Source organism: Dipodomys merriami, unplaced genomic scaffold (genome assembly GCF_024711535.1).
Source record: "Dipodomys merriami isolate MVZ:Mamm:240054 unplaced genomic scaffold, mDipMer1.0.p SCAF_4, whole genome shotgun sequence".
Classification (NCBI taxonomy): domain Eukaryota; kingdom Metazoa; phylum Chordata; class Mammalia; order Rodentia; family Heteromyidae; genus Dipodomys; species Dipodomys merriami.
The window spans coordinates 69062110-69078846 of NW_027205603.1; the positions used below are offsets into that span (position 1 = coordinate 69062110).

At 35.0% G+C, this 16737-nt stretch overlaps 1 protein-coding gene across 2 annotated transcripts in view; it reads left to right on the plus strand.

Moving 5' to 3' along the window:
- The window catches only part of Oxr1 (oxidation resistance 1), a 362919-nt gene that overhangs the window by 61639 nt on the left and 284543 nt on the right, over nt 1–16737 (plus strand). For both annotated transcript variants that reach the window (XM_069991250.1, XM_069991252.1), the window contains exon 2: nt 13578–13733. In XM_069991250.1, coding sequence (XP_069847351.1) covers nt 13711–13733 — 23 coding nt within the window. In that variant the 5' untranslated portion in view covers nt 13578–13710. The remainder of the gene's footprint in view (nt 1–13577; nt 13734–16737) is intronic.

The following is a 16737-nucleotide window of genomic DNA, read 5'->3' on the forward strand; positions in this document are numbered from 1 at the left end:
TTCCATTAATACCAATTTTCATGATACACTTTGACGTGTGTGTGTGTGTGTGTGTGTGTGAGAGAGAGAGAGAAAGAGAGAGAGAGAGAGAGAGAGAGAGAAGAGAGAGAGAGAGAGAGAGAGAGAGAGAGAGAGAGAGAGAGAGAGAGAGAGAGAGAGAGAGAGAGAGAGAGAGAGAGAGAGAGAGAGAGAGAGAGAGAGGGATGTGTCCTAGAGCTTAAATTTAGGGCCTAAGTGCTGTCCCTGAGCTTTTTCATTCAAGGCTAGTGTCCTACCACTTTAGCCACAGTGATCTACTTCCAGCATTTTGGTATAAATTGGAGATAAGAATCTTAAGAACTTTCTTTCCTGCCCAGTCTGGCTTCTGTGATCAGTAGATCTCAGCCCCCTGAGTAGCTGGGACAGACAGGCATGAGCCATTGGCACCCAGCCTAAGAAAAATAGGTGAGACATTCCTTAAGCATCCAAATATTGACCCAGTGATGAAGTGTAATTTATAAAGATAAGTTGAACCTGAACCTATATACCTGTATGATTTTGAGCCCTCCAGAGTCCTGAAAAATGCCAGAGTCAATTGACTAGTATGTGGTTCTTTTTGAACATTTTTGAAAAAATCAGACATTGAGTCCTTCTTCCAGTCATTGGTTTTGACAGTAGATTTCTTAGGAATATAAAATCTTCAAACATAAACATAACAAACATGAAACATAACATTTGGATGCGGTTGTTGTAGACAAGTTTTATTTAAAAAATAAAGAACTTGATGAAGTGGTTGTAAAGAAACTTACTTGAAATGATATTTAAATAAGGCCATGATGTTGTCTGGTTCTAAGGAGGGACTGTGAAATCTTACTGATTGTGGCTCCATTGAACTTCCTACATTTTCTGTTTAGACTCAAGAGGTGGAAATTCTTTATTCAGTTTTAATCAATCATGTCTTTGGCAGAATGAACACCAAAGACCTTGAGTAAAGTCAGCCCTTCTCCAGGCTGTCTTGTTTAAAAGATTTGAATGGATTTTGATCATGTTGGATGTTTCTTATATTGTCTTAGAGAGAAAAAACCCAACACAATGTCTAAAAGAAGAGTTACATGCAAATGTTTTCTCGTACCCTCTATTTGTAGAAAATGCCTCACTTCAATACTGTAATATTTCCTAAGACCTAGATGTTTCCAAACCTGGAGGTAGACTAGTGGTTATTATCAAAAAAGCTCTTATCTATGAATATAGCTTGGTTTGGAAATACACAGTTTTTATTTTGTGTCTATTGTCTATGCCTCATCTTCACAGAAGGAAAAATATCAATACTTTTTGCAAACATAATACAGCAATTCAAAATCAATTTAGATATATTTATTGATCATTTATATTTGCAAATGAACAATGATCAATAGTACAAGGGATGCAAGGTAAAATATTTATATATAATTATTTCTCTTGAAGTAGTAGTAGGACCCAGATTGAATAAGTAAATCAATAACTATTGAATTTTTTGTTTTTGTAAATTTTCTCAAAGATTTACACATAATTTCTCTCTCTGTCTGTATATATATATATACAGTCTGTATATATATATACAGTCTGTATATATATATATATATATATATATATATATATATATATAAAACCATGGTCTTTTGCTCATTATCTCTTCTGTTGTTTGAACAAAAGGATGTTTCTTTAACCACAAAACCAGAAATTTCAAATTACCTGTTTTTAAGTCTGAAACTTTTTTAATATAGTTAAGTAATATCATAATATATTATTAACATGGAGTGACATCTTCCACAGACAGGCAAACCATAAATTTGAGGGAAATCTAGTAAATATGGGGATAGAGATGTATGGAACAAGTGACTTCATTCTTCCCAGTTTAAAAATGATATGTTGTATTGACATTTGAGCAGGCCTTTGTAAGGCTAATAGTTTCTCTGAGAAGGGAAAGAACATTTCTGGAAGTGAGTACACGATGCTTTCTTTTATTCATTTTATTCTCAGTCCTATGAACATGAATCTGTTCAGTTTACTCAGAGAAAACCCAGGCATGCGTTGGCAGGATTTAAGAGGCAAAAGTGGAACAGATAGTGTAAGGTGAGGATTGACACATCCTTCTCAATTGTGCCATGATGGGCCTTAAAAGTTATTTTCGGGAAAAACATGCACAATTTTTTAAAACTGTTTTATACTCCTAAATGCCTTGAGATCAGGAGATTTTCCTTCTCTCCTCTCCAGTTAATTCTGAAAGTTAAACTGCTTATATCCTGAAAATCCAGAAAGATTCATTAAATGTGTGTAAGTATATTTTTTCACTTGAAGCATTTATTTTTTAAAAAACCAATCTGCTGTTTTGTTTCTTTCTGTTTTTAATTAAACTGTTTTTTGGCAGTTTGTTCTGGGTGATGCACGTGGGATTGAAACTTCAGTGACTCATGAAATAGAACTTCTAAAAACATTAGGCAGTTTACCTAGACTCTACTTTTTTAAAAGCCTTGTTTGTTTACTGTTGCTCTTGAGTGCAATAATATACACCTGGAAAATGTGAGTTTGAACAAAGAATTCAATTAAATTTCTGTACTTCATCCCAGACTACCAAATACCATGCTCAGTTTTTGGTAGAGAGTGGAAACAAATTGAACAGCAATAATCCTATACAAGTGGAGACAAGACAGAAAATATAGAACAGACAATACTGGAGGGGATTCTGATTGTGATGGTTATGTGATAGAGAGTCACCAGAGGTTTCTAACCTGGGAATTTACATGCATTAGTGCTTTGCCTTGATAAGTATCACAAACAAATAATTTGTCATGTGGTTGGTAGGCCAATGCAATGGTTTCCAACCATGAGGACTGTGTACCATAGAATACATTATGGCCTGTGGTTTATTTTTAATTTAATTTTATTTTATTTGTGAACATACTGTACAGAGGGGTTACAATTGCATGGCGTACATTTCTTACCAAGCACTGCAGCCTCCTCCTTTGTTTACCCTTCACATCACTTCCCAGCCTCCCCCTCCCCCCAATCCCCATCCTTCTCCTTTCCCCTCCCTCCCCCCCCCCCCCCCGCACAAACATTGTAAAGCTCATTTTGGACATGACAACTTGTACTTCTCATTGTTGCAACAGGTCCACCTGTATCCTTAAACAACTGGTTTTTCCCCCTCTCCTCCACAAGTTATACTGACATCAAATATAGCAAAGAGATAATCTTATAAATGCATTAGAAACACATGCATGAAAGAAAAAAACATTAAAATACACATCTAAGGGTTCATTTTCCTGACATCACATTATCTGACCTTTTCCGCTTGACTCATACATATACTAGATATTACAAATAAGGGAAACCATGGGACCTATGTTTCTTTGGGCCTGGCTTACTTCACTTAATATAATTTTTTCCAAGTTTTTCCATTTCTTAACAAATGGGGCAATGTCATTCTTTCTGATGGAGGCATAGAATTCCATTGTGTATATATACCACATTTTCTTGATCCATTCATCTACTGAGGGGCATCTGGGTTGGTTCCATATCTTAGCTATGGTAAATAATGCTGCAATAAACATAGTTGTGCTGGTAGCTTTAGTGTGGTCTTGTTTGTAAACATTTGGGTAAATGCCCAAAAGTGGGATTGCTGGGTCATAGGGGAGTTCTATGTGAAGTCTTTTGAGGAACCTCCATACTGCTTTCCAAAGTGGTTGAACAAGTTTACATTCCCACCAACAATGAAGTAAGGTTCCTTTCTGTCCACATCCCCTCCAGCATCTGTTGTTGTTAGAGTTCTTGATTTTTGCCGTTCTAACTGGAGTGAGGTGATATCTCAATGTTGTTTTGATTTGCATTTCTTTTATGGCTAGGGATGTTGAACATTTCTTCATGTGTCTATTGTATGGCCTGTGTTTTTGATGGGATGCCAAATAGTCAGTAGATCCCAGGTAGGCGTGTGCTTAAGAGGAAAGAGGCAATAACTTCAAGATACAAGGGTGAGTGGTAAACAAATAAAAACAAAAAGCAAACTCTGGTATCCATTTAGTAAATAATTGGAAAAATTATTCTGTACACCAGGAAAATAGACCAAATCTATAGATAAGAAATTGATATTTGAAATTTCTGTTGAAAAATACCTCACTAAGTAAGACTCAACTTTAATGTGTATCAACTTGAAAGAAATGGTGGCAGGTCATTGAAATACAATAAAAACTAGAAGATCTGTCATGTTTTAGCAAAGTTGAGTCTGATAGGGATTATACTGGTACTTCTAGCTAAATATTGGCTAATGGTTTGATGATGATAGTGGGTAAAAATATGAAAAGAGATGCGATTGGTAAAAGAGGGATGACAGTGGATGTCGTATAGTGTCTTTTAGTTTGTCAGTGAAGGGACATGAGAGGAAAGGAATAGTTCCATGTCATAGCTAAGGTAAGGAGAGTCTCTGTAGAATTAGGAATACAGAAAAGAGAACTGAAAGAAGTAACAAATATTTATGATCATATTAAGGTTCAGAAGATTGAATAAATGGCTATGTGAATATGATGTATACTGTGTGAGAATAAAACAAATTTTAAAAATTATCACAATATTTGATACAATCAGTGATTTTGATGAGAACCACCTCAGATTTTTTTTAGGATGACCTTTGATGTGCTCATTTACTTAAATGTTACCATAAGGTCGTCACTAGTTATTCCTTTGGCTATGATAAATACTTCCTTTAGTTTGAATATGATAAAGTTCAAGTGGATAAAGCAGATGAGGTCCAAAGGGATAAAGTGGATGCTTTGGAAATCATGACATAACCAAGTTCCTGTAATAAATGCTTTAGACCAATTACTGACATGCTCAATTGAATACTAATACCTCCTATGAAATGACTTTAATACAAGTAAAATGACAGCTGCACTGCAGTGAAAGGACACATAAAGCTTTGCATTAGCTTGTCTCCAAGGTTACCATCTGTTCTGATTTGAGGTTGCAATATGTGAGATTTCTCAACCTGTGCAAAGACTGTATTTTCTGGGTAGATATCAGTAGCATATAAAAACAGATTGGAAGGTACTTGAACATTTATTTGGGTTACATTTATGCTGACCTTAATCACTCAATACATGTAGAGGGACATATTTCTATATTTTACTAGAAATTTTGTGTGATTACAGAAACTGTGATTATAGAAAATGCTAGAACATCCATTCTGCATATACAAAGAGAAATGAATTTACGTATCATACTGCAAGAACATATTGTGAATACAATCAAGAAACAAATAGATTTGAAGAATACTACTTCTGTTCTAGAATTCTCATAATTAATACACAACATTTAGAAAAAATACATAAATTTAGCTTAAAAGTATAGAGATAGTAGAATTTTCAAGCCAATAAACATGACCAAAAAATAGAGATAGTAGTTTATACATAGTAGTTATGCTTAGTCTAGCACTTTATAGAATTTTACATTTATATTAGCAGTACTTCTGGTAAGAATTTTTAAGCAACTTGACATTGTTTTCCATGTAATAAGAGTTCAGAACATGATGACGACAATGATGATGATGCCAGAAATTTGTTCTTATAAACACAAAAATGTATTTGAATTTTGAAAATTCATTAAATATCTTCTCCTTCTCAGGCATGGTTTGCAAATGTTTTAGGCTCTCTTATCCATCTTCCAGGAATTTCTAATCTAGAATAGGCATAAGTATAGTATTTTCTTATATCTTGATCAATACCACTCCTACCCTTTCAACGTTCTCACCCATCCCTCCCCTACTCACCCCTTCCTTCACTCTTCATGAGTGAGGGTGTACATTGGATTCTTCACCACATTTCCCCCCTTTTCTTCTCTTCATTGGTCTATCACTTTCCCCTTGACCCCGCCCCAGCCCTTTTGATTAACTACTTCCTAGTGTTTTATTTTAACTTTGCCTTTACCTTTTTAGAGAATTGTACTATTTTGATTCTGCCTTGAATCTATGGCATTTCAGTTAATACATTTGTGTACACTTGCATACCACCCCAGGTATTTACTTATGAGTTTGTAAGCTAAATCTAGCTTCCACTTACAAGGGATAACCTGGATTCTTTATCTCTCTGGGCCTGACTTACTTCATTTAAAATATTTTCCAGGTCTTTCCATGTGTTTACAATGGCACATTATCATTGTTTCTAATGGATGACCAAAATTCCATTGTGTACATATACCACATTTTCTTGATCCATTCATCTGTTGAGGTGCTGATTCCATCCTCTAGCAATTTCACTCTTGATTACAAATGAGGATGCAATAAAACTGCAAGTACAACCATATTTTTTGCAGCACTATTCACCATAGATTTCTTTCTCCCTTTCTAATGACATTTCACTCTTGATTACAAATGAGGATGCAATAAAACTGCAAGTACAACCATATTTTTTGCAGCACTATTCACCATAGATTTCTTTCTCCCTTTCTAATGACATGATCTCCAGAAGACTGTGGAATAGTATTGGAACTAAGTCAGGTGGCTGGTGCTGGTTTTGTAATTAGACCTATGGGTGGTAGTCTTGTAACTGGGGGCTCTAGTAGGTTTGAATTCTGTCTGGTCTCTAAGTGGATTGGACGCTTCCTAGAGCCTTATTCCATAGAACGGACCCTGAGTTGAGGGTCTACTTCATGGTTCACAGATGTCAGGTCTATTAAGCATGTACAGAAGTCTAGATTACTCTGTTCTGATTAGAGACTGGCTTATTCATGGGTTGGGTCCCTAGGCAGACATACTACCCTGCTTTTTCAGGTGAAAGGGATTGCGAGTGAGTGGAGGGCTGCCTCTGTTTCTAGGTTAGATTCAGGCCTTCAGACAGGCTTTCACAGACTGCAGTTGAAAGGAGCTGAAGCTGAAATTCAGGGCTATATCACGATCAAGAGTGGGGCCTAGGTTCTCAGAGTCATCTGATGAAGCACCTATGTATGTGTCTCCCTCTGAGTCCCTCTGTGAACAGGACTTTTCACCCTACCACTGAGATGGCTAGAACATCTTTTCACAGTTATTTCAATATGTTAGCTTAGTAGAGTGAGTTACTTACCTGCAGGAGCTGGGCAGGAGCATGCCCTTTTGAACCTTGAGCAGGCAGAAATGTTCTCTGATGTTCCCTAGGTTTATTAACTCTGGAGACTACTGGGTGCTTGGTTAGATGCCTTGGAGTTTAAATATTAAATATATGAGTCTTTGTCTTTATAAACTTGCAGCTTAAGAAAATAATATTAATATACTTAAAATTAGGACATATTTCAATGTTTAGGCTATTTTAATTGCTGATTGTATGCAGATTATTTCAGAAAGAAGAGAAATCAGAAGACCATGAAGCTATGAGTCAGGAATTCCCAGGGTCTGTGGGTCTTACATGGATCCTTAAAGAGTTTGGACACATTAGATTAGAGAGGGGAGGAAATGTGTCAAGTCATTGATAGGTCTCAGAAAGTGATTGGGAATGAGCATTGAATGCAAAGAAGTTCAATCTGAGCAGAGTCTATGCAACTCATTTTTATAACTACTTAAATATAATAAAAATAAAATAATGAGGTGAGTGTGCTCTTTCAACACTAAGCTTATAGACCACTATAAAACACTTTAACTATGAAATGAAAATATTTGAAATTACTTTTGATTCTTATTAGAGTAATAGTTCAATATAAAAAGAACCACCAAAAACTATGACTTTTAAGGGAACTGGAAAACAAGTAAGAAGACTGATTTATTGTTATAATGAAAACCCTATAAAATTTAAAACAGACTAATAAAAATTTAAAAATTTAAAAATATGCTATATAAAATTGAAATTAGACTAACTTATTATTTTTATTGATAATATTTATTTTGAATCTTTACAATGAAAGTAGTTTTCATATAATACATTTTTTTTCACTTTATGACATTATCTCTTGTGGTGATTTGACGAAGAGTCTGAATGTATATATCTGTACAACAAATCCTTATAACAAAATTCAGTGACCACTGGTCTAATGAAGTTTGAAATTGTGCTAATGTGTTTAATATTCCCTTTGGAATTTTTCCCAGCAGATCAGTGTAATACCATGTATACTTAACATCTTTGTTGTTTATATATTCTCCAAGTAAATTTGTATAAGTTTACTCTCATAAATATGTACTGTATCAGTTTCTACTTGTGCATGAGTTGCTCAAGCCAATATTCATCTTACTTAAAATTTTAATGATACAAAATCATCTATATACTCATAGATATCTGTCAGATGAAAATTCTCCATTTGATAAAAATCCTTTTACAAAAGTTCTTTCAAACATTGTATTACTAAGTGGCAAAGTAATCATCAAAAATTAACTTCTTAGAATATAGCATTCTTTTCAGCTAGAATTGAGACCCAAAATTATATCAAGGAGTAAATCATTAAAATTAATGTTTAGAGTATAAACACAATCCATTATTGTGTTTAGGGATATTCATATTATCATTAATATGGTAAATGCAAGTCTTAGATTAAATTCACGTACTATTTCCTTTAACCTTATGCTAAAAGAGTAACCTAAAGAGAATAATTGGGTCTATGCTTATAATTTGCAATCCTGTTTGGGTACTCAGGGGACTTTAACTCATTCCATCTATTTTGAAACGTTTCCTTTAACATGAAAATGTGTTGTCTTCCTCTTGAGGCACAGAGGCAGATGGTGGTTCTTAGTGATGTTCGAATTTTGACCGAAAGCTATAAATTGATACTCAAGTATGAAGGCTGATAGCAGAGATTTGTATACGGATTGTGAATCATCAAAAGAACAGAAAATTTAAATTTTCCTGATGATCCTAAATATGTTTTCTCTGGAAAGATTATACTAATAAGCAGTGAGTCATGTAAATGTAATTTAAAGGAGTAACAAGCACTCTATGAAGACAGCTGAAAATACCAAATCAAAGAAACATAAATGTAATAGTTTGTCTTTGTGTGTGTGTATGTGTGTGTGTGTGCTTGTGTGCATGTGTGTGTGCTATTCAGAGTGCTAAATCTGATTATCTGGTGGGTGCATAGTACATTGTACATGACCTCAAACAAATAAATCAAATACTTACAAGGCATAAACAAAAACAAGATGATATAGTAGCAAAATGATTGTGGTCACCCTAAAGGATCACTATCAATGTTTTGAGTGTGTGCACAAATTTACTTCCTGTAAACAACAGTTTTAAAACTGAGAAGAAATGCACATTTCAAGCATTTATTTAACAATTCTACAGGTAATATAAGCTTATCAAATCCCACATTGGTAATTATTGAAGGGAAATTATATTGAGGAAAGATTTCTCCTTTTGATGTTAATTAGTTGCATTTTAGGAAATTATCTTAAACTTTAAACGACTAAAAATAGCACCCTGCCAAAGAAAACTTGCAATGAATTCAAGCTTTATTCAGTACAACTGAAATTGAGAAGAGAGACTAAACTCTGCTCAAGTTTAAGTGCTGAGATAAGGTAGTAGAAAAGTTTAGGAGGATATTGGGGGATGGAGACGTTGGTTGTGGAGATGAGGCCATATGTTTGCTAATTGATAATTATTGAAGGTAGACTCCTATCCTCCCACAGAACCTGGAAATATGGTACTATCTCTTATAATGGATACAATCCAAAGAGATGGCTCCCTGGTGTGAGATAAAGACATTCATAGATTATAAAACTGGGAAGAGGATGAGATGTATATCTCAGAGAGGCAGAGAAATAATTAACAATTACAATTTTCTGAAAACGAAAGGCCTAAGAGAAGAAAGGTCTTAAGCTTAGAGTCTGAGAGAAATCTGTTTGAAAATCACTCAAGCTACATGAAATGTTAAGGGTGGTTTTGTGAACCCTTTACTTACATGTTAAATTGTATCATCTCCATGGATAATTGAGATTTCAGTCCTACATAAACAAGGTGTACATGGCTTAATCTAAGACTCAGGGGTACAATAACTTTTATGTGTTTTCCAACAAAACTAATAGCTGACTTCATAATTCTGCTTTTTGCTTTGTTAAAATTATTATTTTCTCTAATGATACTGCTTAATGAAAACTCTTGAAAAAATTCCAAAGTGTAGCCACGCGCCAGTGGCTCATGCTTGTAATCATAGCTACTCAGGAGGCTGGAATCTGAGGATCACGGTTCAAAGCCAGCCCGGGCAGGAAAGTCTGTAAGATTCTTATCTCCAATAAACCACTAGAAAACCGGAAGTGGCACAGTGGCTCAAGCGGTAGAGCGTTTGCCTTGAGCTGAAGAGCACGAGGACTGCGCCCAAACCCAGAGTTCAAGCCCCACGATTGACTAAAAAAAGGAAAAAGAATGTCTAGAAGAATGAATTGCTTCAGACAATATGCCATGCATATTGTTCTTGCTGACTGAACCTGTGATAAGAATCAGACTATACAGACTATGAAAGTTTGAAGGGCACTGTTTTGATAGCAAAGGAGGAGGCTGCAATGCTTGGTAAGAAATGTATGCATTATCCTGCCCATGTAATTGTAGCCCCCCTGTACAGTATGTTCTCAAATAAAATAAAATACAATTAAAAAAAAAATTTGGAAGTTACATGTCCTTAACAATGCAAAACCTGTGTACTTTGCAAGTTAGCCAAGGACAGAACAGATTTGAAAGCTTCCATTGGACTGTATGCATATAATTTAAAGTATGAACCTTCATAGCTGTTTACTCCATTGGCAGGTCAAAAAATCACTCAAGGCCAGGTTCTGTCAAAATTGGAATCTGTTCATATTAGGGTTCTTTTTAGTATTAGGGTTGTATTCTGTAATAGTCACTGTATGCAGTTGTACATACATAATAATTCTTATCGAGCGTTGTTACCTTCTCCTTTGTTTACCCCATACCATCCCTTCCCTCTCCAAATCCCCAACTCCTCCTTCCCCCCTCAAGTTGTAAAGTTTGTTTTCAACATAGTGTCATACATCTCATTGTTACAATGGGTCAACCTGTTTCCTTATTTCAGCATTTTGTTATTTCCTTTCCCCTCCTCAAATTAGAAAAATGTATATTCAAGATGCGGGGCACTGGGGGCTGGGAAGGTGGCTCAGTGGTAGAGTGCTTGCCTCGAATGCATGAGGCCCTCGGTTCGATTCCTCAGCACCACATAAGCAGAAAAAAATTGGAAGTGGTGCTGTGGCTCAAATGGTAGAGCGCTAGTCTTGAGCTGAAGAGCTGAGGGACAGCACCCAGGCCCAAGAGTTCAGGCCCTTCCCCACCCCCCAAAAAAGATGCAGGGCACTGACATCAAATACAGTGAAAACAGGGGTTATACTGTGGGGGAAGAACATACAAAAGAAACAAAAAAATCACATAGTACATTTTAAATACATTAAAAACAATAGCAAGCAAGATAAAACAGTTATATCCCTATCTTGGGGTTCATTTCACTTAACATCATCTTATATGGCCATATGTATAACTGTAACCCCTCTGTATACTAGTTTTACAATAAAAAACATTTTAAAAAAGACAAAGGGGGAACCAATGCAACAGTGATAGGTACAAAACAGGATGTTGGATTAAAAAAGACAAAGGGGGAACCAATGCAACAGTGATAGGTACAAAACAGGATGTTGGAAATAGTCTGTATAACTTGTGGGTGGGTGTTGGGGAATAAGGGAAAGTAAGAGAAAAATGAGGGAAGGGGTAACAAGTTTACAAGAAATGTACTTTTTTTTTTTCAGTCATGGGGCCTGAACTCTGGGCCTGGGCACTGTCCCTCAGCTCTTCAGCTCAAGGCTAGCACTCTACCACTTGACCTATAGCATCACTTCCAGTATTTTGGTGGTTTTATTGTAGATAGGAGTCTCATGGATATTCCTGCCCAGACCGACTTTGAACCTTGATTCTCAGATCTCAGCCTCCTGAGTAGCTAGGATTACAGGTGTGAGCCACCAGTGCCCAGCCTAAGAAATGTACTTATTATCTTACTTATGTAACCCCTTGTGCATCAACTCTGCTGGCCTATGAATAATTTAAGTAAGTTGAAGTATGGTATTTAAAGTTATAAGGGAAATATATAAACAATAGGATCATTCAATATACTCTTTCTAAATATTTGAAAGTTTGTATTAGATTCAAAGTTATAAAACCTTGGGGGGTCACAGTTACTGAATTTCAAACCTGGGGGCCAATGCTTGTTTTCCTTCAGTATCCACTCCCCAGACCTTCCTTACTGGTAGAACCTCAGTTTGTAGTTGGGGATTGAAATACCTAGAATAATGGTTAAATTTTTCTAGTCTTCCTGTTGAGTATCATTGGCCAAATGACTAAATTCTGGTCAATAAATGCAAGCAGGAAATGTCATGTGTAAATTTGATAAAGTCCTGCCCCCTCCTCCTTTTTCTTATGTTGTGTAGGCGTGTACTCGGGTTTGAGCTCAGGTTCTCACTTCTCCACAGGCTCTTGAGCTATGCCCCAGAAGCCTCCATTCTTTTCCTTTCCTTCTTATCCATACACTCACAGGACCTTAGTAACTTTTAGGACCATTCAGAAGAAGCACATATAAGTGGAAAATGGGAAGAGAGAGGGAACCTTCAGCTTTGGTGTCAATGTTGCTACATCCTTCTTTGAATTCTGTGCTTGAACTTTGGTGTCAATGTTGCTATATCCTTCTTTGAATTCTGTGCTTGAAGTCTATTTATGTAAAACAGAAATAACCTGTCTTTTATTTTGGAATTTGAAGTTTTTGGTTTTTTTTTTCTTTTTACTTTGTAGTGATTTCTTTAGAAATCCTTCCCAAGTCACAATGGCTGGACTGCAAGTCTCTCTTCCCTGCCACCATATATATTATGTATGTTTCTATTGGAACAGTTGGTCTTTTCATTAGAATAATCTTTTTAGTTAAGTATTTTTTGAGGCCAGGATTTATTGACTCATTGTCATTCATGTATCATTCATCTTTATCCCTATGCTTTATGTATGTATGATAGTGTATATGCAGAAGTACATGTTCAGTGCACAGTTAGTTAATTGAACAACTGAAGATTAATGAGCTAAGGTGGTAACATTATACTATGGAATTGTGTCCAAAGATGATTAGAAGATACTATGAATAGTAAATACTTAAAAAATTATGTGATCTTATATAAATCCACTCTGTGTGACCTCAATTGAATTCTTATTTATTCAAAGCTAGTAAGTAATATTGAATGATTTTTATTAAAATATTAAATGTGATCATAACTCATACCATATTTTTCTCTACTATGGGATACTTGGTATCCCTTATCATAATTATATAAAACTGATTAAGAGGGCATAACCTTATGAAGAAAAGATATAATACCTGCAAAGACACTTTCTGTTCTTTCTCTGCTCTTTGCTTCAGGGGATAAGCATTTTAATAACCTTTCAATTAGTTTTAAAAAGCATTTGGCCTATCATATGTTTGATATAATTTTATAATTAATGGATGCCTTATACTTATTTTAAGAAAGTAATCACATATTTTGCTGTCTTATATCCTGACAATGTTATTGTTCTGCATAAGTTTAATCTGTGACAAGTAACAAAGAGTAGTTAGTACAGACATAATTATATTTCTTTTCTTTGTAGGTTCTTTTCAGCCGTAATTCACTGCTTCCTACATCGTTCCTACAGCAAAGCAACAATTGCTACTGGTCTTATTCAACGACTTTACTGATTCCCTATTCTGAAGTCGAGAGAAAGATTCCTTTGAAGAGCTGCAATGTCTGTGACCAATCTATCATGGTGAGTGATTTAATTTCTATTCTTAAAGACGCAAATAAATGTGTATCAATATTTTGTGAAGAGTTGTGCAGTCCAAAAGTGGGCAGAAATTGAAATAAAAAATCCTGAATTTTTTAAATGAGACATTGCTGTCTTATGTTAGGGTGAAGAAAACAATCTAGAATGAAATGTAAGGCACTTCCAGTGCTGTATATGGGGACACTGGAAAGGGTCTGAGCTTCACACTGCAGCCCAATATTCTTTCAAAGTTCCTTCCAACTGTTTTCTTCCCTGGTTGGTACTGGGGAGCTGTAAGTGGGAATGGGAGAGTGGAATAGATATTTGTTCATTAACACCTCTTTTCTTCAGGCTTCATATTTCAGCGAATCCACCTAAATTAAATTGAATTGAACTCAAAAATGGGAGAGACTATTTCCTTATAGATGTATATCTCTAAACTTTCCATGTTCAGAATAATATGACTTTCAGTTCCTGTTTGAATGCCATTTGCAATTTTATAAATAGTAGAAAGATACATTTCTGGAAAATCATCCTCTTTTCTGTGGCAATGAAGAACAACACTAGCAGGGATGAATTTCAAGAAATCTTGAATATATATATATATATGTATATATATATACACACATATCTATATTTCTCCATTGAACTTACATACGAAGTGCTGAACAAATGATATTTAAACAAATTCTAAGTATTTAATGTGTGAATGTAGAAAAATCTGGTAATTTTTTACATTTCCTAAGACCCTATTTCATTTTTTTTTTTTGCTGGAAATACAGATAGCATCACATTAAAGAATGTTTTTTCCTGATTTTTCTAAGTTCCATAGATTCCTTTTTAGTTTGGTAAGCAATTTCTTTAGAGAAAAAGGGTATAATTATTTGTTTATGTTTAGAATAGCATATTTCTGAAAGATCTAATGTAGGAACTTTCTGGAGTGTATCCATAGATTCTTAGGCTTGGTTGTGAGGTCCTCAGTTTGAGAAAGAATTTTAAAAGATTGAAAGAGTTAAAAATATATTTTTCCAAAAATGATAAAACATTTAAGTTATGGATTATTTCTGCACAATGTTTACTTTTATATTATGAAAATAAAATCATCATTAATTTTTAAGCTTACTTTTTATAGATATTATAAAGCTTTTTGAACTGGAAGATATCGATCCATTTATTTAAAGGAATTATACCCATGACAAATGTGTGTAGGATATTGATCTTCAAAAAGCAATCAGGAGCTGGGTGCTGGTGGCTCATACCTGTAATCCTAGCTTCTCATGAGGCTGAGATCTGAGGATCAAGGTTCAAAGCCAGCCCAGGCAGGAAAGTCCATGATACTCTTACCTCCAATAAACCACCAGAAAGCCAGAAGTGGAGCTGTGACTCAGGTGGTAGAATGCTAACCTTGAGCTGAGGAGCTAAGGGATAGTGCCCAGGCCCAGAGTTCAAGCCCCATGACGGACCAAAAAAAAAAGCAATCAGACTGCAGAGAAGTAGAGAGGAAAAAAAAATAAGAAAGGTGGAGAAGAAAGAAGAGTAGACAAGAAGGAGTAGGAAGAAGAGGGAATTAAAACAATATCTAGCATACAATGTAATATACCTTTTTCACAGAATAAGGTAATGTCACGTTGTTCAAAACTGACAATGGTCCTGTGCCTGTGTACCTCTAGTTAGCAGTTGCTCTGTTCTGGTGTGATGATTAAGATTGTCCAAAATGAATGCTATCAAGAATTAGTATTGTACCATGTTTCCAGTCCACCTTTAGTTCAGTAGCTAGATTTTACTAGGTATTCTATAAATAGATGGAAATAAGTGGAAATTGCAAATACAATTATTGAATGGCAATTACATGGTATTATTCTAAAAGAAAGTTTTAAACTACAAGAGTTAGGTACCTTATAAAATTCATGTATCTGTGATTTGTAAAAATTCTTCCCTCATCAGAAGTTCAAATGTTATGGTGCTAGGGTATATAAATAATCAATGCTATCCTTGATTCTCAAAACTACCAATGTTCTACGTTAAACTATGTTAAACAGGCGTGAACTCTGAGTTTATCAGAGTCATTTGTCATGTAGTTTTGTGATATTCGGTGACTTAATTCTTCCTCTTAACATTTGAGATGTTCTAATTCTAATAGAGAAGTGGAAAATAAATCTAAGATACACAAAACAAGCCACTTACATCACTTAAACCTACTTCAGAAATCATTAACCTTTTTTCACTTTAACTTCTGTAATTATTTTGTATTTCCTAACATTTTCTAATACGTTGTTTGGAGAACATCACCTTATAAATCGCTGTGCATAGCATGTTTTCTGTTTTCTATAAGAATCCTTAACATAGCTATTTAATGTGAATTATTATATTTTGTGATGTGATCCTATTTGGAAGTCCAGAAATTAAGACACTGGAAAAGAAACTAGTTTAACAGACTATTAATGTGAAGTAAGGCATAAAGAATGAATATTTGACTTGTCCTGACCTAAAGGCTGTGGAAACTCTTTGAAACTCAAATGTAAATCTTCACTGTGGCTGATGAGTTCAGTACTTCCACTGATTTCCAATGATTGCTCAAGTGAATCAGGAGAAGACACATTGGATAGCAAGAAGTTTTACATGTCAGTAAGGAGTATGTTTGCCAAGTATCAACATCTTTCTCTCAGGATAGCTTCCTCATACCTAGAACTTATCCTATCAGTGTTCATGGTTCTAAGTTCCATTTCTTCCATAGGCCATACTGCTTGACTTTCTTGTCAATACTAGCATTGAGTTTATCACCAAAACTTACTTGGATCTGTGAACATCTTTGGACGCCTACTATTACATGGTATATATTTCTAAACATATCCATGACGTCAAAATTAAACTCTGACCCTTAGTGTAGAATGCCTATTCTGATCACAAACTAGGAGTTCCAAGCGAGGATTTTGGAAAATATATATTGAGATTCTTACATTCATTTACCCAACTATCCAAGCAATAATACTAGCTTTTCAATGAAAGT